General features: G+C 35.7%; 3 protein-coding genes across 8 annotated transcripts in view; 1 reads left to right on the top strand and 2 right to left on the bottom strand.

The window, feature by feature from the left end:
* The window catches only part of apba2b (amyloid beta (A4) precursor protein-binding, family A, member 2b), an 86671-nt gene extending 69008 nt beyond the window's left edge, over positions 1 to 17663 (bottom strand). For all 6 annotated transcript variants that reach the window (XM_051899103.1, XM_051899102.1, XM_051899106.1 and 3 more), the window contains exon 1: positions 17296 to 17663. The gene's annotated coding sequence lies outside the window, so the exon portion shown is untranslated. The remainder of the gene's footprint in view (positions 1 to 17295) is intronic.
* A 1533-nt stretch (positions 17664 to 19196) lies between these two features.
* On the bottom strand, positions 19197 to 21109 carry mcee (methylmalonyl CoA epimerase). Its single transcript, XM_051899113.1, has 3 exons — positions 20879 to 21109; positions 20338 to 20684; positions 19197 to 19495 (listed from the first exon to the last, which is right to left on the bottom strand). Exons 1-3 carry the CDS (start codon positions 20916 to 20918, stop codon positions 19343 to 19345), a joined length of 540 nt encoding a protein of 179 aa, XP_051755073.1. The 5' UTR covers positions 20919 to 21109; the 3' UTR covers positions 19197 to 19342.
* Positions 21107 to 25164, top strand: mphosph10 (M-phase phosphoprotein 10 (U3 small nucleolar ribonucleoprotein)). Its single transcript, XM_051899112.1, has 11 exons — positions 21107 to 21270; positions 21604 to 22282; positions 22360 to 22547; positions 22637 to 22796; positions 22968 to 23109; positions 23202 to 23269; positions 23486 to 23623; positions 24176 to 24286; positions 24375 to 24482; positions 24587 to 24814; positions 24913 to 25164. The coding sequence occupies exons 1-11, from the start codon at positions 21107 to 21109 to the stop codon at positions 25060 to 25062; spliced, it is 2136 nt and encodes a 711-aa protein (XP_051755072.1). The 3' UTR covers positions 25063 to 25164.
* Positions 25165 to 25229: the final 65 nt, after the last annotated feature.

The following is a 25229-nucleotide window of genomic DNA, read 5'->3' as shown; positions in this document are numbered from 1 at the left end:
TTATTTATTTATTTTGGAACACAAAGGGTGAATTTTAAAAGATATTTTTTTTAACTACAAAATTAGTGAATGAGGACTGATGTTGTCAGGCTTCAAAAAGGACTTCCAAAAGTGTCCATATAACTTGTGCCCTATATTCCAAGTCTCCTGAAGTCATATGATAGCTTTGTGTTACATACATCCCGAAACTTAATTGTTATTCACTGAAAAACTTCCCCTTCAGTGGACTGTTAACTGACTAAATCACTGAATCAATGTGACATTCAGATCAGAAAAGATTCACTGAGATTCACATTCACTCATTAAAAAAAAATGATTAGATCACAAATCGGACATCATAACTGGTGTTCCAAGGAGAGCTAGAGCAGATGTCAAGATTTTCAGTAAATATCAAAATTTTGGTATGTTCCTCATACAAAGGGATTACATGGCTGAAGAAGACCTGGAATAGAATAAGCTATATGGTAAACAATTATGATACTTTTATGACAAAATGACATACAACATACATGACTGTGTAAAGGTGTGGGGTCAACAAGATTTTGTTATGTTTTTGAAAGAAATCTCTTAAGCTCACCAAGGCTGCATTTATTTGATCAAAAATAGAGTAAAACAGTAATATTATTAAATATATCCATTTAAAATAAAGTTGTTTTTTTTTTTTTTTTTTTACAACTAGCACCATAGATTGCTATGCATCAGCTCAGTGCTGCAGACAGAGGTAAACACACAGCCTATTTATGTCTTCAAAGGAGTGCTGCGCTTGGAGTGAAGAGTGACTACTGTCTGACTCAGGATCCCATGGGAGGAGATAGTTTTTCAAGGAGAGCAGGAAAACAAGCTGTGCTTCTTGGCAAAGGCTAGCAGTGAAACCAGACAATAGACGCACCTTTTATCACACTACAGACTTTACCAAGTTTATTTTATTCTATGAGGCCTTTAGAAACTTACAATGTCTGATTTGATGCATGAATTCATATATAGAACTTTATTACAAGCCCTTTGTCATCTGTTCATCAAACTGAAGTGTCATATTTTGCCTGTTTCCAATACTGGCAGACTCCTTGTACTTCTTGTTCGTCTTCCTATTTGTTTCAAAACCTGCTGTTACAGTTTCCTTGATGACAGATTCTTGCTAGTGAAAATATCTAAAAACCTGTTGTAAAGCTCTTTTTGCTTTGCATGACAAAGAAAGGAAATGAATAGGTGCATGACAGGAAAGAGAATCATTCTCAGTGTCATCAATAATCTCCCCAAAGCTCCAGGTGACTTCTGCTGAAATTAAGAGACCTACTAAACCTTGTTTGGATTAATATGATGATTATTCATGAATGTCAGGGATTGCGTTCGCAAACTCTGCCTCTGGAACACAGCGTGAGGATTTGCTGCTGTCTGTGGTGCTGAAAGACATTCAGATCACAGAAACAGAATTCGATAGGGATTTTCATGTTGGATATTCTACTGTATCTCACATAAACAACATCTGACTAGTGTCACGTAACACATTGCACATATGGATTATCTGTATATTTACCAATTAGAAGTTGAGTTAAATTGTATGCCTCATTTTGGTATAATTGCAGAATATAAAAGGTTCTTTCAGTGATTCGTTTTGAATAACACACACTAAAAACGCTCCATGCCTGTGATTATTAAACCTTCAGTTTTTGGCATCTTAGCAAAAATGCTGAAACTTAGCAAAATGGCTAAAATCACTAACAGCAGATTCAAAGACATTTTTGCACCAAAAAAATCAATTCTGTCATCATTTACTTACTCTCATGTTTTCCCACACAAAAATTGATATTTTTAATAAAAAAAGAAAATACAAATTGTATGCCATATTCTGAAGACATGCAATATCTTTGTGTGAGGAACAGGCTCAAATTAAGACAAATCAGTTCAGGTCATTTACTATCATGAACAAACTGTTCAGTCCAATTTGTGAACCAACTTCCTTCACTGATTCGGTTTTTAAATTTAACCAAACACTTTATACCAAGACGGTGCACGTGTATTACTAATGGGAGAAAGTGCAACATATGGTGAAATATGGTCCAACATGGTAAAACATTGGAACCAAATTATATGGACTATTTTTATTTCACTTTTTAAAATGTTTTTGGTCACTATAAACTGCCATTGTACCGGAGAATGCTGTTCTTAAATTGTTCTTGTGTGATGCACTGAAAAACAACAGCATGCAGGTTTAGGAATGACAAGAGGCTGAATAAATGATGACAGAATTTTCATTCTGAGATCATCTATTTCTTTGAGAAAAAAGAAACTTCAGTACTTATTAAATTCAGTGTTGAGGAAAGTTACTTTTAAAAGTAATGAATTACAATTTTGTGTTACTCCCTAAAAAAGTAACTAATTGCGTTAGTTACTTTTTATGGAAAGTAATGCGGTAAGTTACTTTTGCGTTACTTTTTCTCATTTGGGCTGGGCTTTTTTTGGCAAATGTAAAGGCTCTTTCGCACCAAAAGAGAAATGAATAAGACTTAGGGTGAAGAAAATGCAAATTCACATCTGTACAGTGGAGAACACAGCTCAAAAAACAAACATCTCAGCTGTGCTGCAATTCTGGATCCCAGAAGAATAGGATGCAAAATATTCTGCTAAATATTTTGAGTTCGTATTTCGCTGTTTTTATCATTTTAAGGAATACTGAATCTGTTTTTGTGCAAGTGAGATGAGTAAATGTATGCTCACATTTAGTCTAGAACTACAGTAGTCTAGTATAACCATCATGTTTACACAACGCATCATGTTTCTCTCAACATGGGGACAGGAGAGGTGTCAGTTAATAAATGGGAAAACAAAGTAACTTGAGTTACTTTTTTGAAAAAGTAACTCAGATATTTTGTTGTAAATATAAAAGTAATGCGTTACTTTACTAGTTACTTGGAAAAAAGTAATCTGATTACGTAACTTGAGTTACTTGTAATGCGTTAACCCCAGTACTGATTAAATTCAGTTTTAGAAAATAAATATGATGTCTGCTGTAGTGGTGAGCAATCAGACCTCTGCTGCCAGAGGCTAAAGGGAATGACCTGGATGAATAATAATCCAGGTCATTTCCGTTACTCTTTCATCTGTCTCTACCTCTGTATCTCAGTCTCTCAAATTCTCTCTCTCTCTCTCTCTCTCCATCTCAGACTCTCTAAAGCACCCTAGCTCTTTCTGCCTCTGTTTTTCTGTTATTCAAATGGCCATTTCCTTCTCTTTGTTCTGAAGTATGAGCACTGGCTTTAGTCTACCAGCCATCAGTAATGCACCAGACCTGCTGACATCCCAGCAGCCACAGCCCAAGAGGTTCTGCTGGAGGGAAGAAAATCTATTGTCATCGATCTCCTTCTTCACATAGGCTTCCCTTACAACACACTTTTCATTTTAAAGGCTTGCATAAGCCCCTTTTCCCTGCCATCTACACCCTATCAACCCCTATATAATGTTACAGGCTGCTGTGCCCTTGTCTGCTAGCACAAAGCTGTTCTCTATGCTGCAGAAATGCATGGGATTGTTTACCAGTAAGACACTGTGCAGCTTAAACACAAAAGAGGATAGTAAACACCCACAATGGTTCAAGATAATCTGCGCTGACCTGTAATAAATTTTCAGAGGATCAGGAACGAGCCTATAAAAGAGTGTCTTTTCATCTACTGTCTTTGACAGAATTGTAATTTTTTTAGTGAAGTATATTTCATACTACATTTTAAATATCATGCATTACTGTATATAAATGTATAAAAAGATATATATTATTTTAAATAGTATACATTATGTAAACATAAAAAAGTTTTATTTATTATTTTTAACTTACTATATTTATACATTATTATCTTAAATCATTAATAAACATGACATTTGTCTTGAAATTAAACCCTAATTCGTTCAGGTGTTGTGTTGGTGACATACCATCTAATAAAGTCTCAATTTGATTAGAGCTAAACCAAGGCTGACTATAGGCTATGCAGTCTTTTGCAAGTGCTGACACAAGGACTTTGGTAATGATTTAAAAGTCATTATGTGTTAACTTTAAAATGCTTCTTTTAATGCCCTTCTTCAGCCAGCAAAGTTGCCAATGCCAGGACGAGACTATGACTTGGTTTAAAACCCTCTGTGGTTCATCTATTAACATGTGCTTTGTTGTAAAGCTTTTAAAGCAAAGCTGAAAAGAAGGGATCAAGGCCTGAAGCATTTCTGCAGAGCAGTATGGAGTTGTTAAAGCAATTACATTTACACAGTATACACAGACCTGTCAGCAGGCATTGTAATTGCTATTCATTTATTCCCAAATGCTTTAGAGCATCAAATACATGCCAGATATTAATGATGCATGTTGTCTGTTCAAGGACAGGCCTCACTGTAAAGATATCATGTGCTTGTAAGGCTTATTGACAGAAAAGAATCTCAAACACCTGCTGTCCTCCAACGATCCTCTACCTTGGATAATTTTGTGCAACTACAATAAATCCATTTTGGGATCCATTAGTCAGAGTAACTCCTCAGATCCACATACTTTCCCCGAATAAATGACAGCTCCGTCTCCACAGTAAAGATCATCCCTGGATCTGTCAAGCTGAGAGAGTGTGTGCCTCATTCTTGAGCTAATGTCAGAATATAAAAAAGGATTTAGTTTTTCACAGATGACTTGCTCTCAGAAATCTCTTGAATCTGGGTGTTACCATTTCGACATCATCTCTCCATCTAATGATATGAGTCGCAAACAGCTTACTGTTATCCTCCAGCACTGATTCCAGAAGAATCAGATGATCCAAAACTATTGAAAAAGTTTGAAAGAAACTCACAAAATGGCAGAAAATGTCTGCTCTCATATTAAAACTAAATATCTCCTACACTGGTGTGTTTGTTAACGGATTACCACAACAATGTAATGCCTTTTAAATGTCACAAGATGATTTAAAAGCAAAAACACTCTCAAACTTATTCTGTCTCAATCTCTGAAATATCACCTACATTTATTTTCAGGCTTCTTTAATATTTTCTCCTGTTAGTTGAAAATGACACAGTAGGCCCTGAAATTAATAGCAAAATCAATGGCTATATTTTTGTTTATTATGGAAGCTTGTTTCTACCATGAAACAAAAATAAAAAAGGTAATTGTGACAAAGAAAAGAAATTTTCTGAACATTTCTGCAATGAAATTGTCCATAAACTATGGAAGCTTGTTTCCGCCACTAAATAAAAAAAATTAAAAAGGTAACTTTTCTCAGAATTGCGAGATTTAAACTCGCAATTGCAAGTTATAAAGTCAGAATTGTGAGATTTAAACTCACAACTGTGAGTTATAAAGTCAGAATTGTGTGATATAAAGTTAGAATTGCATGTTATAAAGTCACAATTGCGCAATATAAACTCGCAATTCTGACCTTTTTTCTCACAATTGCTTGTTTATTTCTCACAATTCTAACTTTTTTTCTCAGAATTGCGAGATATAAAATCACAATTGTCAGTTATAAAGTCAGAATTGAGTGATATAAACTCGCAAATGTGAGAAAAAAAGTCAGAATTGCGAGTTTATATCGCGCAATTGTGACTTTATAACATGCAATTCTGACTTTATATCACACAATTCTGACTTTATAACTCACAATTGTGAGTTTAAATCTCACAATTCTGAGAAAAGTTACCTTTTTAATTTTTTTTTATTTAGTAGCGGAAACAAGCTTCCATAGTTTATGGACAATTTCATAGCAGAAATATTCAGAAAATTTCTCATGCTTTGTGACAGAAGCTAAAAGAGGCTACAGCCTTATCACACTGAGCAATGAAGGATAATTCCAGAAAAAAAAAAAAAACATTATTTAATATGACTCCATCAACCTGAGGACATTAAGTTACACCAAGTAACTTTTAAATTTAATATGTCTATTAAACCATTTTCTTTTTTGGGACTGTGGGCTGGTCCCCACAATGCAGGCAAAATCTGACCCACGCACACTGATGAACACACACACACATACACACACACACACACACACACACACACACACACACACACACACACACACACACACACACAGCCTTCTTGAAACCAAATCAATAACCCTTTAACTCACACAGGCCAGCTGCTACGTGTGAGCTGTAATACCCAAAGGCAACCCTTTAAAACAAGTATTTATTTTTCCCACCATTTATTCTCATATTCTTTCTCCATCTTTCTTTTTCTACCTTAAGACTTGGAGTTCTTCTAATGATTGAAACGCTTTTAGCTATGCTGTTTGAAACTGGACATGAACTGCATCAGTTTGTGGAATCAAACACTGTCTATATGTAAGGGATAAAAACTGGCTATTCCCCAAATAAATAAATACATACATTCATAGACATTGTACCTTTATATTGTTTTAAAGATTCAGCTAAGAAAAAAAACTATGACAATGAACAAAACAATCAGCCTAGCAACAAGACGAACACTGCAACAATATTACAGTGATACTAATAGTGAAGTCATCTGCAGCTTTCAGTTACACAGATGAGCTCTGATATACAGCGTTGCCATGGACGACAGTTAATATACTGAAATATTAAACCACTAAATGGCACAACTGATCAATGTGAAACCGAGTAATCCAGGGACAGTTCACCTAAAAATGAAAAATCTGTCATTATGTACTCACCCTCATGCAGTTCCAAACATTTGTAACTTTCTTTATTCTGCTGAACACAAAGATATTTTGAAGAATGTAGGTAACCAAACTGTTTTGGTGACTACTGATTTCCAATGTAAGAACAAAGTATCTTTTTTTATGTTCTACAGAAAACAATACAGGTTTGAAATGAAATCAAAGCGAGTAAATGATGACAGAACTTTCATTTTTTTGGTAAATATTAAACTACAACTTCAAAGAGTCTTTAAAATTGGAGAAACAGAAAGAAAATGTACACATGGCACAGTATATTCACAATACAACAGTGTAATAGTAACATCAATCATGAATGTCTTTTTTTTTTTTTTTTTTTTTTTTAAAAAAGCATGACTTCTTTGAAAGTGTTTGACAATGATTAATGCATGACATGTGTGTTGGATGCTACATATACAGCTATTTATATTAATATAACCGCAAATCTAATACTATAATAAATATATATAAAGTCTTCACTTCGTAGCACAGTTGTAAACTCACTTATGTAGCTCTAAACATCTATATAGACTAAGTGCTGGCAGCAGCTGCATATGCTCAGTGGTATGTTGAGGCAGACTAAAATCACTGCCTCATCTAAATGCTAATAGAATGCGATCTCTCAGAGAAACTGGCTAGCTAATGATCAGGCCCATTGAATACACTGAAAGCTTAAGTGCCAATAATGATATAACTGTGAGGGAAAAACAGCAGATAGCAAAACACAGCACCTGGATTTTCCTTACCAGGAGGATTTAGGTTCGTAAACAATCGGAAATGAATGCCTGATCACAACCTGCCACCTGCCACCCTCCCCGTAATCAATAGTGTCTATGTTCAGATGGATCCATCGACTTATGCTGCCTTCAAGTCTTCCTATATTAAGTTCCTTCTCCAAAAATCACACATATGATGTTCAAATGACTTTAGTCGGAATTAAAGTGACACTTTGTGCAATTTAATATCTCTTTCAAGTTCTCATATCTATTTTCACAACCCAACAAAGAAGGAAGCCATTTTAGTGGCAGGGCAGATTGAAGAGCAAACGACATTCATTTAGTTTGTATATTTTATGCTTTATCTATTTTACAATCATTGTGCTGCCACAGAGAATGGTGGGAAAATAGCTCTCCATACAATCATGTTACCTCATAAATCGAGATATATCCATCTGCAGAAGTGCAGCGACAGCAGTTTCAGTTTCAGAGGAGCTTATACAGTTAATAGAGTTGCTCTACCTATACACGTAATGTTATTATATATTATATATTTTATACATTATATATGCTTTTGTTATATATGAGCTGTTTTCACATGGATTTTGATCGGATCGATATCTACAATATTTAACAACAATACTTTTAAATAAAGTCACTTTTCTGTTCATAAGTGTATAAGATATCATGATGCACAATGAGCGATTTTTTTTTAATAATCATGTTAATAGATAATACAAACACTATTTTGTTGTTAGTTCACACTGCATGAACTAATTAAGCTAGTGAGAACAAATACTTTTAACTTTTTAATTTTGAAATTTAAATATATGAATAAATGTGTAACCGTATTGTAAAATGTTTCCCATTTGACTGTATTATGTGATAATATTATTAAACTCATGTTCATGTTGTTATAAATAATAGCTACTGAAAGACAGTTTGCACATTTAATGTCAAATATACTGTATTTAATCAATGCAAAGCCTTGAACGAGTGAAACATGCATTTAAGGCAATAAGACATTTGACAACAGAGCAATCATGACGGAGAATACGGTGAGTTGTCTTGTCTGTAATATTTCTGTCATGATGTGGTGAAATAATTTATATATTAAGTGTTTATCTGCTAAAAATATTGAATCTATGCGTGTCTTTCTTATTTTATTATTTAAGTTTGAATTTGTTGTCACTTTGTTTTTTAGATTTTTTTTTTCCTGTGGTCAGATTGATTCATTTTTAGAGTAATCAGCTTTGTGATGAACTTACTGTAAACTTTGTAGTTAGGGCTGCGCATTATGAAGATCGTTAACATTGTATAAAATGTCCATCGTCAGAGATTTTGCTATATCTTGTATATCGCGGTATGTAAATATATAGCACTATTGACACAACTCAATGCGGTGCACATTCTGTGTCTGACTAACACACAGCGTAAGCACGTGCACAGAAAGCTGCGTCTCTCAGCATGCAATCACATATTCAGTTCTCTTTTTCTTATTGCGCTTGAATGGTCGAATACATATGCAATTTAGTCAAAATGCCCATCATGTGGAGTATTCATGTAAACACAGCTGGTTATGTTTCAAGTGAAAGTAAACAGTTGGGTGTAAACCGGATGTGTATCAGTATAATGGATCTGTGCGTTTGGTCTTAAAGTGACAGCAGCCTAATATACTCGCTGCTCTGTGTCATTAATGTGAATCAAACAAAAGAGAAAATAACTTACTGCTCTTGACTGAATAACTTTTTTTTTTTTAGCTTTTATAAGAATAAATTTATATTTAATTCATACAGTGAAGACTATGCAATATTTTATTTTTTACATTTGAATATTAAATTTCTGTACTAATTCCAACTACATGTTAAATCAACATATTGTGCCTGAAAAACTTAAAGGGTTAGTTCACACAAAAATTAAATTTCTGTCATTAAGTACTCACCCTCATGTCGCTCCAATTCCGTAAGACCTTCGTTCATCTTCGGAACACAAATTAAGATATTTTTGATGAAATTTGTGAGCTATCTGGCCTCCAATAGACTGCAACACAATTACCACTTTTAAAACCTGTATATACCTGTATATTTTGGTTATAGGTTTGTCGGTGGGGTGGGGTGGGGGGTGGAGTGGGGCGGTGATGTTGTGGCTTTAGACAACTTTAAATGTTACAAGTTAAAGCATTAATTTTGGCAGCCCTAAAATACTAAAACAAAAATATAAACTGAAGAAACAGGAACTAAAACTAACAACGATATAGTGAAAATGAACCAAAATGAAACTTAATTGACAAGACAAACTGAAATAAAACTAAATATAAACTAAAATTAAAAAAAACTGTATAACCTGGTTTGAGCTCAAACTAAATCTAAAGTTTGCCACTGGTAATAACTCTGTGGTGGTGTTCATGTGCTAAATACAATCTTCATTCCAACACTGATCTTGGTACATCAATCCACATTGTATGAATGATAATGGGACCTGATTGTGGTCTTTCTAGATAGTTCTGAATAGAAAACAGACACTGGGACAGGGAGATTTGTTTGCTCTTCACCTGTGGTCCCATTAGTTAGTGAATCTTCCATGTTATTAAAGACTGAGAGCAAGAGTAAATGGATCGTCTGATCTCATTCCATTCAGTCCGCTGAGTGTGGACTCATTCAAATGGAGACAATGGAGCCTGAACTGGGTAAAATCAAGTTAGCTCATTTAAATGCTAATGTACATGGATCTAAAATGTCGCGAGGCTAACTGTGCGGCAGCTAAAGCAAAAAGATGTATCACCCTTTCACAGAGCTATACTTGGTCGGGATGCATTGCATTCACTCGTTGTGTTTTACAGGCAAGACTTTGCCACTCTTTAAACTGGAAATGACTCCAAGGACAATCCATCAGTGCTACTCTAAACGTAGGTGGGAAGTTAGGCTTACATAAATATAAATCTTCGATCTGACTACAGCTACATGCATTTACTCTGTCGATGAGTCAGCCCTCGGTATATGAATAGCTGAAAACAGACAGTGCGGAGATTTAAGGTGCCGTTGTCCCAGTAAGGATGAGCCTTCATGACCTTCAGACTGCAGTAAACACCGGCAGCTATAGCACAAGCCCAAATGACCCATCACAAATATCAACAGACCATCATCTCTCAACAGAGAACAGGTCAGTGCAGCCTCTCCTCCATCAGTAAAGCACAACAGCACAATACACGCACAACTACACAAAAAAAACACTAACATGCCACAATCTCATTTCTTATCTTGTCTCATAAAGCATTATTTATTTAGTCATATTTCAGTTTATCAAGTATGACAGATACACAAAAGGCAGTAGGAAGGCAGATGGAGCTCTTCTGGTTGTGGTACATGAGTCATTCTGAGACTAAAATCAGAGGGATGCATTTTCAACACAGCCAATACATGAAAAACACTCCAAAAGACATTTTCACCCTCATATCTCTTCCCTGGAGAGATACAGGTGACTGAAAATGGTTGTTTATACACAAGAGGGGGCCAATCAATACTACCAAAAAACAAAAACAATATTATCTGAATATTATCAGAAATTTCATGTAGCTAGTTGAGAATTTCCATATGGATATTTAAACAAATACATGCCTGCAAGAAGGGTACTGCTATCCCAGACCCCTGGTTCTGCTTGGTCTGTAAAGCTGTTTTGAGAAAAGATATCGGGAAAACACTACCAGGAGTCTTCAAAGGTAACATTATGCCCCTTTTTACAAGATGTAATATAAGTCTCAGGTTTCCCCAGAATGTGCCTGTGAAGTTTCAGCTCAAAATACCCCATGGATTTTTTATTATACCATGTTTTAACTGCCTATTTTTGGGTGGGAGAAAAAATGTGCTGATTTGGTGTGTGTACCTTTAAATGCAAATGAGCTTGTGCTCCCCGATCGCGATCCCAATAGACTGAGGCATAAACAATACAGGAGAAACTCACACAGCAAATATAACTCTCAAAATGGATCATTACAAACTGTTTGTGATGCACTATATCAGATCACATTGGTATGGCATGTATTTTGTTTTTGTTTGCTAACATTCGATTCTGAATGAGTTTGATAGCATGCTGCACGGCTAACGTGGCTAAAGCTACACACTGTTGGAGAGACTCAATAAGAATGAAGATGAGTTTATGAATTATACAGACTGCAAGCGTTTTCAGGTTAAAAATGAAAATAACGACATGGCTCTGATCTCCGTGAATACAGTGAGAAACAATGGTAACTTTAGCCACATTTAACAGTACATTAGCGAAGTGCTAACTAAACACATTCAGAAAGACAAACATCATGAACATCATGAAATATATATGAAATTTGATCAGTTGGTATCGATCCAACTTCTGTGCAAATCCTGTGTTTTACTGACCCTCGTGTGCAAAGCAGTCTGGTGTAAATTGACTTGCACATACTGGTATATGAATTTATTTGGACACATTCCCTACATAAATAAAATTACACAGCTGCGTCCTTAGTGGCTCAGATGCCAGGAGTTTATGGAGACCCATGTGTTTACTATTATAGCCATTAACAGATTAGTGATAATGTTTACATAGCTGAGACATATCACGAGCTCAGGGACAGTCATTCTTGAGTGCTGCTGTCTCGCAGAGTTTTGCTCTGACACAACTCACCTTCCTTCACGTAGCTTTAGTAATCCTGAAGACATTCAAGTGTGTTTGATCAGGGTTGTAGCTAAACTGTGCAGGACAGCTGCACTCCAGGACCAGTGTTACTGGTACACCGTTGTCGCTTGCAAAAACAAAATGGCGACGCCGTGGGTGGAAACATACAGATTAAGGGGCGGTAATATTATAATAAGATCCCCATTCTACGTCACATAGGGAGAGAAATCTGAGCGGCTCGTTTTTTTTCCACATGATTGCAGAGAAAGGCTTGCCAAAACAAAGTTACTGGTTTGTCCTTTTTCACGTTTTCTGTTTTGGTAGATGCACTGGGGTCCCAATTATAGTACTTAAACACTGAAAAAGTCAGATTTTCATGATATGTCCCCTTTATTGTTGAGTGGATAAAGGCAAAACTGAATGTGGGCTTGCAGTCGATTGTAAGAAACGGGCAAAGTTTACGTGGACTTAATGATTTTTAGATGTCCGTCATACACTACTAGAGAGATTATGACATTTTGAATAAAAATTATAAGGTCAAAATTTAAAAAATAAAAATAAAATAGATGCATGAATGAATTGTTCACAATAAGATCAATAAGATGCATTTAGAAAATAGATACTAGGGTGAACTTTCTTACCACGACAACTTTAAGACTTTAAGTTTGTAGCAGAGTCCCACCTCTGTATCCACTAAGGAGTCTTTGGCCTAAAAAAGTTTGAAAAACCCTGTACTATAAACTGACTTGACTAAATCTTAACAGGAATGACCTTGCTAAATCGATCAAATACAGAGATGCAGCGAAGACTAAGCAGGTATGAGAAGAATGTCAACATTCAATTCAGTAATATACAGCAAGTGATTCACCAACTAGTGAGTCACCAGTAACAAAAATAATTAAATAAATAAATAGATTTTAAAAAATAAACTTTTCAAACAGTCTAGAAACCTAAAGTCAGTGCCTGACTTACTTACTTACTTAGAGCAATATGACAGATATTACATCAGATATGGGGGCAGGATACACATACCCGGAGGCATAAAATAATTAGCTTTTCAAAGAACGCACAGACTCAGTAATGAACAGAAAGATCAAGAGCAACATTGTTTCATAATCTTGAGTCAGATAAACTTCAGCCAATGAGTGAAAAAATGGCTGCAGACCTTTCTTACCTCGCACATGAGTGCACAATATTCCCTTCATATATGATAAACAAGAGGATGAAAGCACTGAACAGATAAAAGAACCGAGTAATGCAATCTCAAGGTGGACTGCTTCCCAAAAAGAATGCAAATGTCCATTTATGTACAAGGAGGAAAGATGATAAAGGAGGCGAAAGACACAAACACAAAAGCCTTCTCAGTTTATACTGGGCTGATAGGAAACTAAGTAAGTTGCTTTCATTTACTGTGCATAACAGAGGCTTAAATGCGTCTTTAAAATATCTGACAAGTCACTATGGTCTGCTTATTTCCAAAGTAAACATCAAGGCAACATCAAAGGAGCAGACGATTCAGTCATACAGTTAGAGTCACTGAGCTATGCTATAAACATCAATATTAATCATTCCACAGCTTGATCAAAAAACACATAAACAAATCATCATAGGGCTTGTGTCCAATAAAGCACCTCTGTTTCATCTCACTGCACCGTGTGATGTAAAAGCTGATAAGAGATGTCATTTCTGATGGAAAAAAACCCCCAAACAATCAAAACCTTTCTTTAGTGTGAACATATTCATGCTCAAGTATATTTAAAAAAAAAAAAAAAGTAAAACATTTTATTACCACAGAGGGTGAAAGGCACTTCAAAATCAGTGTCCTACAGAGATATTTACGTAAAACAAATTTTTATTGAAATGTCCAAACAACTCGATATCTCCCAAAGCCTTAAGACAAACTCCAATGAAAAACCACTTCTGACCTGTGAACTTAATTACTAACAAATACAAATTCATCTAGTGTAACTGTGTGGGTGAAGCTTTACTTGAAATAATGTTCTTCTGCATGGTCTTCAAGCCATCGGCACACTCTCATTACCCATCCTTAAATGTATGCTACTCTAGGGATATCAGCATGCTCCAAATTTGTGCACTACGCTAAGGGCACTACAGCACTGGCAAGAATATTATTTTGTAAGTCCTAGAAAGCATGTTTTAATGCTAAAAAAAACATATTTTTATTGGTGGGCAGTCAAATATACATAAATATTTATTTCATTTAAAATGTATATTAATCATTAATTTTTTACTTTCTATTATATAGTAACATTGAAATGTTTGAGGTCAGTAAGATTTTTCAGGTAATTCATTTACCAAGAATGCATTCAATTGATCATATAATTTAACAGTAAAGGACAAAATTGTTACAAAATCAATAAATGCTCTTCTTTTAAACATTCTATTAAAAAAAAAAATACTCGAGACAAAAAATATATTGGTATCCACAAAACTCTTAAGCAGCACAACCGTTTTGATCTGTGATAATAATAAGATATGTTTCTTCAGCAACAAATCAGCCTATTAAAATGATTTCTGAAGGATCATGTGACTCTGAAGACTGGAGTAATGATGCTGAAAATTCAGATTTGCCATCACAGGAATAAATCAAATAACTGCAGCCTTCGGGAGCATAAGAAACTTCTTTCAAGAAAAAAAAATCTTACCAACACCAAACTTTGGAATGGTTGTGTTTATAAATAGGAATACATGTAAATATCCTTTCTGGGATTTGCCTTTCTGACCCTTGTTCTCATCTTCCTGGGCACACTGCCAGAGGTTATCACACACACTCAAAAAAGGCAACGGGATCACATGTATCAGAGCGAGTGCTAAACCAGACAGCAGCTTTGGGCTAAAACTGCTTACACCCACATTAGTAACACCAGAAAAAAAGGCCTGCCCACACCCCTGCCATCTCACCACTACTGCACAACTGTATTGTATTTCATTCAAAACAGTTTCTATCCCAATGCAACCAGAAGATAATTGTAGCGAAACATTCTCTAAATTTCATGATTTTTTCATGTGAAAAGACACTTAATATTCAGTACTGTAATATTATCGATTTGACTGCACTGACACTACGGAAGAGAACAAAACTTGAACTGAATTGAGCTGGATGACGACACCACTGTTTTCTGCAGAGCTGCTTTATAGCTGAATCGACTTTGTTTCATAATTGACAAATTTTGCAACATCAACACTTATTGAACTGTATAAACATTGAATTGACTCAAGCCGAATACTTCTACTTCTACTACTTCTATAGCTGTTTATAACTGTATTGAACTCATTTCATAAATTATGAACTTTACACTGAACTGACTTGAGCTGAATAGTGACACTATTGTCTTCTGTACAGCTGCTTTACAACAGAATTTGTCTCATATTTGATGAAGTTTGCATTATTGATTGTTATTTTCCTGTTTAAAGCTGCTTTGAAACAATCTGTATTGTAATAAAGGTGACTTGACTTGATTATCAAAGCTGTTGTTAGAACAGACCAAAAATTATTTTGCTAAAATCAACCTGGGGTTTTCTTTCCATCTATGTCTCTATCCAGTTCCAGCAAGAGATCAATTTATAAATGCCGTACTCATGCATAAATATCAACTCAGCATGTTCCTGCAAACAGTGTTTGTCCTTCAGCATAAAACCGTAACTATAAGGGATCTGAAAGGAGGGGCGGGGCAGCGAATGTGTGTGTGTGTGTGTGTATGTATGTGTATGTGTGTGTGTGTGTAAAAGAGCAGGTTGCCTGGACAAGAGAGCGGCAGGAGACTGTTGTGGAGACGGAACCACCAACTGGGATCACACTCAGGAATTATGCACCTTCATAAGCACTCAAACTCCCTCCCTCACACTCCCTCTCTTCCCTACCACTCCTAAACTGTCTCTCTATCCCTCTATATTATGGTTCATTTCAGAGTCCCACAAGACATTTCAGCCGCTTTGAACTGTACACGCAAAGATGAGCAGCGTAATCATTCATCTTCATTTACTGTGCAAGCTATATGTTGCTTTGTTCTTGATTATGAAGAAGTGTAAAAGGTTTATATAAACATATTTTAGAATATGCACATTATTTTTTAATCCTAATGGTTACATTGATTTGTTCAGGGGAGTGGACCAGCTATTGTTCTCTGGACAAAAAGGAGCTCATCTTTTACAGCAGCAGCAGCAGCAACATGATGCTTGATTTCCAGCTTGAGGCTTGAATTTGATGCTTGATTTACCATGATCATGATAAGCTCTGCAAATCAGCCAGAACTGAAGGACAGGACATCATTATGTTTATTTTACACAATTAGAATCGCACCCTCTAATCATGATTTTATGTGTCAGTTGCTAAAGGAAGATTTAGACCAGGATAGAATGCAAAATGCAAAAACAGATTTTTAATCACACTTCACTGACCGCTTCTAATTGTAAACAAAACAAAATCTGAATGACAATGATATCTCTCAATTACCCATATTAGCTAACATTTCCATGAACATCAAGATTTACATACAGGCTGTATAAAGAAAAGTAAACCTTGGGTGACCCTTTTCTTTTAAGCTTTTCACTACTCTAAATTACCTTATGACCTTTTTTTTTATTATTCTTTTTGTTTTTTACCATTAACTAGGCCTATTCATCAGTAATTTAACATTCATTACTTAAAAATATAATATATTTAAATATATATTATTTTAAGAAAATATGAATTATAGTAAACTGCTTTAACATTTAAAAACGATAAAAATATTTTGTCAACTACCCATAGATAGATAGACAGGCATTAAATCTTTTCATTTTCGGAAGATTTGAAGTTAATAATATATAACTTAACTGCCTGGGATTAATAGTCTTATTATAGTGCTACATATTTGACACCAACTTTTTAAAGGACTTGCCACTCTTTCGTTATAAGATTTTCAGCCGTTTTAATTGTGGTCCTTAATGTGAAAGTGAAGTCACACTAAAGAAGCTCTCAAATAAAAAGGAGTTGGATACAAAATAAAATTTAAAAAAAAAAGAAACAAACGGACGGTCCTTCAGTTCGCGCAATTTCCATCTTTAATGTAACAACGACTTTAATTTTTGAAAGACGGCTGAGAAGGAGGTCTTTAAAAGAACGACTATCATCATGTACGTGATTGTGGCAGCGGGTTTGATGTTGCACCGAAAGGATGAAATCCTACCGTATCCTTCACGAGCGCATCACTTCATTCCGCATCCACACGCTACAGTAAACATTCAGGTGAGGCGAAAATATGACATAAACAAAACCAGCCTACCTGCATAACCTTTGGTGCTGTGATGTTCATATATAGAAGTCCTATGTTTTCAGAGGTATAGAGAATGGGAACCGCAGCGACCCCGCATCCCGGAGACTGAAGAGAACAGAAGCCTGAAGAGCAGATGTAGAGAACAGCAGGGGGCGCTCCACTGCAGCGCTGGGCTAAATCACCACAAACCCCACCCGAGAGAGAGAGAGAGCGATTGTAGCTTTCATTGTGTGAGGAATTCTTCTTAAAATGATGCTATAGTTTAATTTATTTTAAATCAAGTCTTTCTCAGCAAACTAACAAAGCTTAGCATGGAACAAGTGCGAATCGAAGCCTTATTCTTTAGCCTTGTTGCTAAGAATTGTCCTTTCTAATATGTCATCAATCATTAGTAATTAGCCTCCATGTAAATGTTTACGAATTCACTAACACTGTCCTTGATGACTAGGTATGTCATTTACACAAAGCCATTTCTTGCTGGCCTTGTTTTAAGGGATAATTTCGCTCAAATGATGCAACACTGTCTCACTGTACGATCAGATTCTTTATATGACATATTACATAAGAGAGATTTACGCAGTTTCCATGAAACACACATAATCTTCCTGATGCTGTTAGATGTACATTTAAGTTACTGCTAGTTAATGTTAGATCATAATGCAAATGAGAACACATTAGCTAATGCCTTAATGTTGCTGAAAGACATTAAATAACAATAAAAAATGAAATCAATACTACATTAGCTCAAAAAATATGAGATACTTAATTGCCATCTCTTCAGTCAGGCATTATAAGAGTAAGGCAATAAACAGCTTCCACTGCCCCAGATAAAACTGGACATGTGGTGTGAATAGGTGCAATCAGGATAAGCTGCCTGTGGGACACTGAAAACAACAATTACCATGCAGCTACTCTTGCGTCATGTTTAATCCAGGCAGATGTTTTCACATTACGACTTGTACAATATGACAAGCAAATACAAGCTTCTACATAATATTATTAGGATGCATTATAATAATATGCATTATAATATCCCTTGCTCCAATGAAAATATCCTCTCCCTTAAAAACATCTAAACTATCGCATTCTTTGATGATTTCTTCATGTTTGATTCAGAGCAATATTTGTGTTTCCTGATTAAAGATATTGCTTGTAGTTATTTTTCACTACTGTCCATAAAAGCAAGTATGTCAAAATCTAGCATGTGCAAAATGGTAAGATATTCAAAAGGTCTGTGACTGGCTGAGTGTGAATTTCCCTGGAAAGATTTCTGCTCCTTTTCAGACTTGCAAATAAATTGAAATGTCAAAAACAGCTTAAAACAGCAAAAAAAGACCCTTTTTATTCTAACAGTGCTAAAGCAGGAACCTTCAAACAGGACTTTAGAGACCACACATTGAGAAAACCACAAGCCCAGAAATTAATCTCGCTCCTCTAGTTATCTCTTTAAAAGAAAAAAAAGAAAAAAAAAAGAAGCAGATTTATGGCTTAAGAACAAAAACTACTTTCTATTTGGCGGTGGGTGGACCACAGTGGAGAGATGGGTATGAGCCAACTTGTCTCCCAAATACATGGTTGTCAGCCAAAAAAGAAAGCTTCAATCTGTCTGTTCCATTGAGAGCCAGATGAGAAGCTTACAGGCATTTCAATTCACAATTCAAGAACATGACTTATTTGCCATTTTATTATAGCATTTAAAACATGCATTTATTTGAGCTTATTTCGGCTTCTATTGTTGTAATACAGTGTTCATTTATTATTTTAAATGTGCTATAACTTTAATAAAAAAAAATTTAAAAAAACCTAGTGCACCCCATAAATATAATTACAAGAAAAACATTTTTTTTTTTTTTTTTTACAAAAATATGTACACATTATGAATGTGTGAGTTTGTAAATGGCCAAACTAACTTGAATTAATCATTTATTCAAGTCATTAAAGAAAATCATTACTTAAGGAAAAAAAATAAGGCTTAAACCATGAATATCAAACACACCATAACCTTGCAATGATCAAATATCTTAAGTGTCAAACTGAACAGCCTAATCTGTAAAATCTAGGCTTGCTCTATCTCCACAAGAACCCCATCACAGTCTTTAGGGTGGAGGAACATCACAGGTTTGCCATGAGCTCCTATCCGTGGCTCTGGGGAGAGCAGTCTGATTTCCTTTTCTTTCAAATCAGTTATTGCTGCATTGATATCATCCACCTGCAATCAAACAGGCAACACATAAATTACGGACAAGTTCAACATTTATGATAGTTCCTGACTGTATTCTGTCTACTAATAAACTGATTACTCTCTGATAGTCTGAAAAAGCCTGAAGACACCTACAATAAGACTAACACAATAATGCTAACACACACACACACACGCAGGTTTGTTTTGCTATCAAAGTGAGGACATTCAATAGGCGTAATGGTTTTTATACTGTACAAACTGTACATTCAATCCCCCTAAACTACCCCTACCCCTAAACCTACCCATCACAGAAAACTGTCTGCATTTTTACATTTTTAATAAAACATTGTTTAGTATGTATTTAAAGCTATGAGGACTCATGAAATGTCCTCATATTTCATGTTTCTGTCGTAATACCAGTGTAATACCCATGTCATTATACAAATTTGTGTCCTCATAAATCACAAAAAAAAACGTGCACACACACACACACACACACACACACACACACACACACACACACACACCCCATATACACGCACCATACACATACACACACACGTTTGTTTTACTATATTAGTGAGGGTATTGCATACCCCTACCCCTAAACATAACCCTCACAGAAACATGTGCAAAACACTATATTTAAATAAATATGTTTTTGGTCGATTTATAAGCCTTTTTAACTAGAGAGGACCAGTAAAATGCCCTCATTAGTCTGTTGTTATAATATTTCACTATATAAGTACTATATAGTGGAAACATTATATAAACATATATTTGGAAACATATATTTGGTTGTACTATATAAGTACAACCAAACCTGTACACACACACAAACAAATCACACAAACTAATCTAATGTTTACCTCAATACAGATATGATGCATCCCTCCAGCTTTGTTCTTCTGCAGGAATCCTGCAATGGGGCTTTTTTCTCCCAGAGGGTGTAGTAGCTCTAATTTGGTGTTTCCCAGTTCCACAAACACAGTATACACGCCATGTTCAGGGAGAGGCACAGTGGCACTCACCTGAGCCCCCAGTACATCGCGGTACAAAGCTGTGGCTTTCTCGAGGTCTGGCACTGCGATAGCCACATGATTCAACCTGCCTAACTTCCATAATGCCTGAGGGACACCTTGTCTGACGGGTACTGTCAGAGACAATGACCTCACTGAGGGTAAACTGTGCCATGCACATCTCGAGAGACCTGTAACTGCAAGTGAAATGAAATTGCAATATGCATTAAATATAGAACAATAACTACAACAAAAGTAGTCTATGATGGATTTTATTTATGACAGTTAGTAATATACAGACTACTGTTAGAATAAAACAGCTCTAAATGTTGCAAACGTTCAAAAGAATTGCATAAGAATAATAAAACAATATCAGTTTACTACTACTTACCTGCAACCTTCAGTAAAGAGGAAGCCATCTTTACGATCATTGAAGACAAACAAAACTTTATTTAAACAGATCGAAGCACGCGTTCAGTTACGTGTTCTGGTAATAGACGCATGATTTACACATATAAATATTTTCATAATATTTTAATGTTAAACTCATGATTACGCTATACAACAAACAGTAAATTCTCTAAATTAGGAAACATTGCGGTTATGTGGAACCTTCTATATGGAACGCAATACAGTACATAATGTTTCCGGGGGTTGTATTTACCAAGCGGACCAAGCGGAGCCCCATGTGAGTGCTGAGATGGCGCACGGGGACGGCAGCACGATGGAAAGCTGTTTACAGCTATTAAACAGAAACACAGCCCACCCGGAGCTATTTCTCAGGTTAGATGCAAGTTGTATTATTTAACTATTTTGTTGAATTGCCTGTTAATTTGAGTTAATTTAACGTTAAACGAGCCGAAGCGGGTATCGGGCCACCCATGTGCAAAACTCTCACGTTGGGGTTACGAGTTCAGTATATGTGTTAACTGAAAGTATTGTTCGTACAGTTTAACATGTATATGTTTTGTCATTTTTCTATGGTAGTTTTAATTTTAAACTCTAAATAGATATAATTAGAATGTAATAGCATGTTATTACGGTAATATAAAAATGCAGATGAGTGCTGGAAAGAATTATTAACATTTCTCTTTTATGCTCTCTATCTTTATTCAGTGTCCAGGATGCTCTGGCAACAGACTTCACATCACTTACCAAGACTCTTTATGATCTGCATAAAACATATGAGCCTGCAATCTTCAAAGGAAGTCCACTGGATCAGCTGGCCATCGAAAACTTTGATGAGGAGCAAATTTGGCAGGAGCTGGAACTTCAGAACACTGCATTGCTGACACAGTTTGAAGAGACAGTTGAGCAAGCTGTCGCAGATGACACGATAATTTTCTTTGAAGATTCAGAGGAGGAGAAGGGGGAGGAGGAGAATGCGGAAATGGATAATGGTTTGGAAGAAGAGAGTGAGGGTGAAGAATATGAACATGAGGATGATGATAAAGACGAAGAGGAGAAAATTAAGCAGAGGCTGAAGCCATCTGCAAGCAACGAGGAAGACGACTTCTCTGGCGAAGACTCAGATTTGGACTTTGATGTAGATAAATTTGAGAAACAAACCAAACAGAGAAAGTCTGCTACCAAATTATCAAAATCTAATTGGACTCCATCAGAAGTGGATGACCGTTTTTTCAAATTGTCTGAAATGGAAGCTTTTCTGGATGACATGGATAAAAGAGAGGGAAAGGAGAGTGTAGGTGAGGACATAGACTACTTTCAGAATCTGCCATCGGATGAAGAGGAACTAAGCTTTGATAAACCAGTCGCACTGAAAAAACAGAAAAAGGTAATGGTGTAACATAGTGTTTTTGAACATAAATTTAAAGTGACGTCATGAAACTCACAATGTCTTTTATTCTGTAGAAGAAAAGCTCCAGAGATATGAAGTACAAAGATTTCTTTGCTCCAGTGGATGGAGAGCCTGAACGGACAGATCCAGATGAAGAGAATGAACCAGAATCTAATGATGATTATGAGGGAGAAGATGATGATGATGATGAGGAGGAGGAGGAGGAGGATGAGCTAGAAGAGGAGGATTTTGATATGGAGGAGTAAGTCATGAGGATACCTGCTATTGTCTTTGCTGTGCGTTAACAAAATTTTCTTTTAGAGATCTAATGCTCCCCCCCGCTTCATTTAGGGATGACATGGGTGATAGAGCAAGAGATGCTCTACGCAAGGTGACCTTTGACCTTCCTGATGAGAGTGAGGGGGAGGATGTGGAAGACATTATGGGTGGAAAAGCAAAAAATGTGCCTAAACCTGAGTTAAAGTCATCCTTTGAAAAGCGACAGGAAAAGGTTTGTCTTTTGTATGAAATCCTTATTTAAAATTTTAAATTTATATATATTTCCATTTAGCTGCTAAGGCAATGTCAGTTGGCAAAATAATTGCCTTATTTCAGTTAACAAAAATGTTTTTTAAAGTTTTAGTCAACAATAATAACCCTGACATTATATGAATTTAAACAGATGAAAAAACAGATTGAAGAACTGGAGAATGCTGCGCTGTCAGAGAAGCCGTGGCAGCTGTCGGGAGAGGTGAGCGCTCAGACTCGACCGGAGAACAGCATGCTGGAAGAGGATGTGGCGTTTGACCAGACCTCTAGGATGGGTGAGAGTTTCATGCTGATCTCCACGGCATTAGGCTTAATGCCTTGATAATCTTTATAGATTTGTTAATTACTTTGGTTTTCTTCTCCACAGCTCCTGCAATCACAGAGGAAACTACCTTAGAGCTTGAGGATATAATCAAACAGAGAATTAAAGATCAGGTTTGTCTAGACTTCGATGTTTATGTTGGGGGTCTTATTTTTCGAAAGCGAGCAATGTAAATAATCCTTTTTTTTTTTTTTACAGTTTGCCTAAAATGTTTGTATGAATAATTTTCTGCTTGTTTTATGAATTTGACGTATGTCATGTGTTTGTCACACACAGTATCTCATTAAAGGGTTGCTGAGCTGTTTGTGTTTGATTTGTTTGTGTCTCAGGTGTGGGATGATGTGGTAAGGAAAGAGAAGCCCAAAGAGGAAGTGTTTGAATACAAGAAGAGACTCACTCTGGACCACGAGAAGAGCAAACTGAGTCTGGCTGAGGTTTATGAGCAGGAGTTTATCAAACAAACACCGGTGAGTCCTGTCTCTTTCATTTTTTATGTCCTGCCCATACTTGTGTATGGTTTCAAAAATATTTGATATATAGCATTTTATTAAATAGAAAAAATAAAATGGTTATATTGTGACATTTTATTGCAACTCTAAAATATTTTTTCTAGTTTAATATATTTTGAAATATATTTTATTTCTGTGAAGTCAAAGCTGAATTTTCAGCATCATTACTCCAGTCTTCAGTGTCACATGGTCCTTCAGAAATCATTCTAATATGCTGATTTGGTGCTCAAGAAACATCTTATTCTTATTATTATCAATGTTCAAAACATTTGTGCTGTTTAATATTTATTAAAATGTAATACATTTTTTTCTGGATTCTTTGAGGAATAGAAAGTTCTTCTTGAAGCATTTATTTGAAATCGAAATCTTTTGTAACATTGTAAATGGCTTAACTATCACTTTTGATCAAATTAATAAATCCTTGCTGAACAGAAATATTACAATTTCTTAAAAAAAAAACAAAAAAAAACTAACTAACCTTTAAACTTTTGATTAATTAATTGGCCTCAGGACAAGAAGGAAGAGGAAGAGAACCCAGCACATATAGAAATCCAGAAACTCATGGACACCCTCTTCCTCAAACTGGATGCTCTATCAAACTTCCACTTCACACCAAAACCAGTGAGTAAAATATCCTTTGTGGCTTAAGCCAGCTAAAATTTATTCCCGAATGTGTTCTTCATTAAAAAGTGTTGTTCTTCCTTTTTAGCATGTTCCTGAGGTGAAAGTGGTTTCTAACTTGCCTGCTATTACTATGGAGGAAGTGGCTCCAGTCAATGCCAGTGACGCCACACTGCTGGCTCCAGAGGAGATTAAGGTTTGTGTGGTCTGCTTTCTATGTAGTATTTGTGTGAAACATTTACACAAGTCAGATCTCAGAATCTCCATGAGATGTCAATGCATTTCATTTCCTTATCTCAGGAGAAGAATAAGGCAGGAGACATACTCGGAGACACAGAGAAAACCACTACAGATAAGAAACGAGAGAGACGGAAGAAGAAGAAACTGAAGCGTCTGAAGATTCAGGAGCGGGAGAAGAGACAGAAACTCAAAGAGGCGATGAAAGGAGATGGCAACAAAAAGAGTAAAGCTGAGGTTGAAAACACTCTCAAGAAACTTACTAAAGGAGGAAAAGCGAAAGTACTCACGGTCAGTAACTGACGTCTGATGTAGTATTAATATATGCAATAATATTGTTGTGGTTTTATGTGTATATTTTCTAACTTATTTCCTGTACTTCATAACAGAATGATGGCATGGACAAGGCCCTGCGTTCTTCTCAAGCTTTCTTCTCCCAACTACAAGACCAAGTCAAGAGCCAAATCAAGGGCTCAAAGGAACAGACCGCAAAGAAGAAGAAACATAAAGAGATTTCTGTAAACAAGCTGAAGTTGTAATGTTATAACATGTGTCAAAAGCAATATGTAAAGTTATTTGTTTAATCTAATTGACGTTATATCCTGTCATTTTTATTCAAATACATATTTGTTTTTCCTGTACATATGTGTCTTGGAGTTTTTTTTTTTTGTCTGTTTTTGGCAATATATACTGTCAATACAGTGGT

The sequence above is a fragment of the Ctenopharyngodon idella genome, chromosome 7 (assembly GCF_019924925.1).
Source record: "Ctenopharyngodon idella isolate HZGC_01 chromosome 7, HZGC01, whole genome shotgun sequence".
In the NCBI taxonomy this organism is placed as follows: Eukaryota; Metazoa; Chordata; class Actinopteri; order Cypriniformes; family Xenocyprididae; genus Ctenopharyngodon; species Ctenopharyngodon idella.
This window is presented reverse-complemented; position numbering and strand designations above follow the sequence as displayed.

What these genes read in the sequence shown, in the direction of transcription:
- mphosph10 (XM_051899112.1), top strand. Translation starts at nt 21,107, where the DNA reads ATGGAACGCAATACAGTACATAATGTTTCCGGGGGTTGTATTTACCAA. An exon ending in CACCCGGAGCTATTTCTCAG is followed by an intron (nt 21,271 to 21,603) that starts GTTAGATGCAAG and finishes ATCTTTATTCAG; the next exon opens with TGTCCAGGATGCTCTGGCAA. An exon ending in TCCACTTCACACCAAAACCA is followed by an intron (nt 24,287 to 24,374) that starts GTGAGTAAAATA and finishes CTTCCTTTTTAG; the next exon opens with CATGTTCCTGAGGTGAAAGT.
- mcee (XM_051899113.1), bottom strand. Translation starts at nt 20,918, where the DNA reads ATGATCGTAAAGATGGCTTCCTCTTTACTGAAGGTTGCAG. An exon ending in CTCTTTACTGAAGGTTGCAG is followed by an intron (nt 20,685 to 20,878) that starts GTAAGTAGTAGT and finishes TTTCACTTGCAG; the next exon opens with TTACAGGTCTCTCGAGATGT. An exon ending in TGCATCATATCTGTATTGAG is followed by an intron (nt 19,496 to 20,337) that starts GTAAACATTAGA and finishes GTTTGATTGCAG; the next exon opens with GTGGATGATATCAATGCAGC.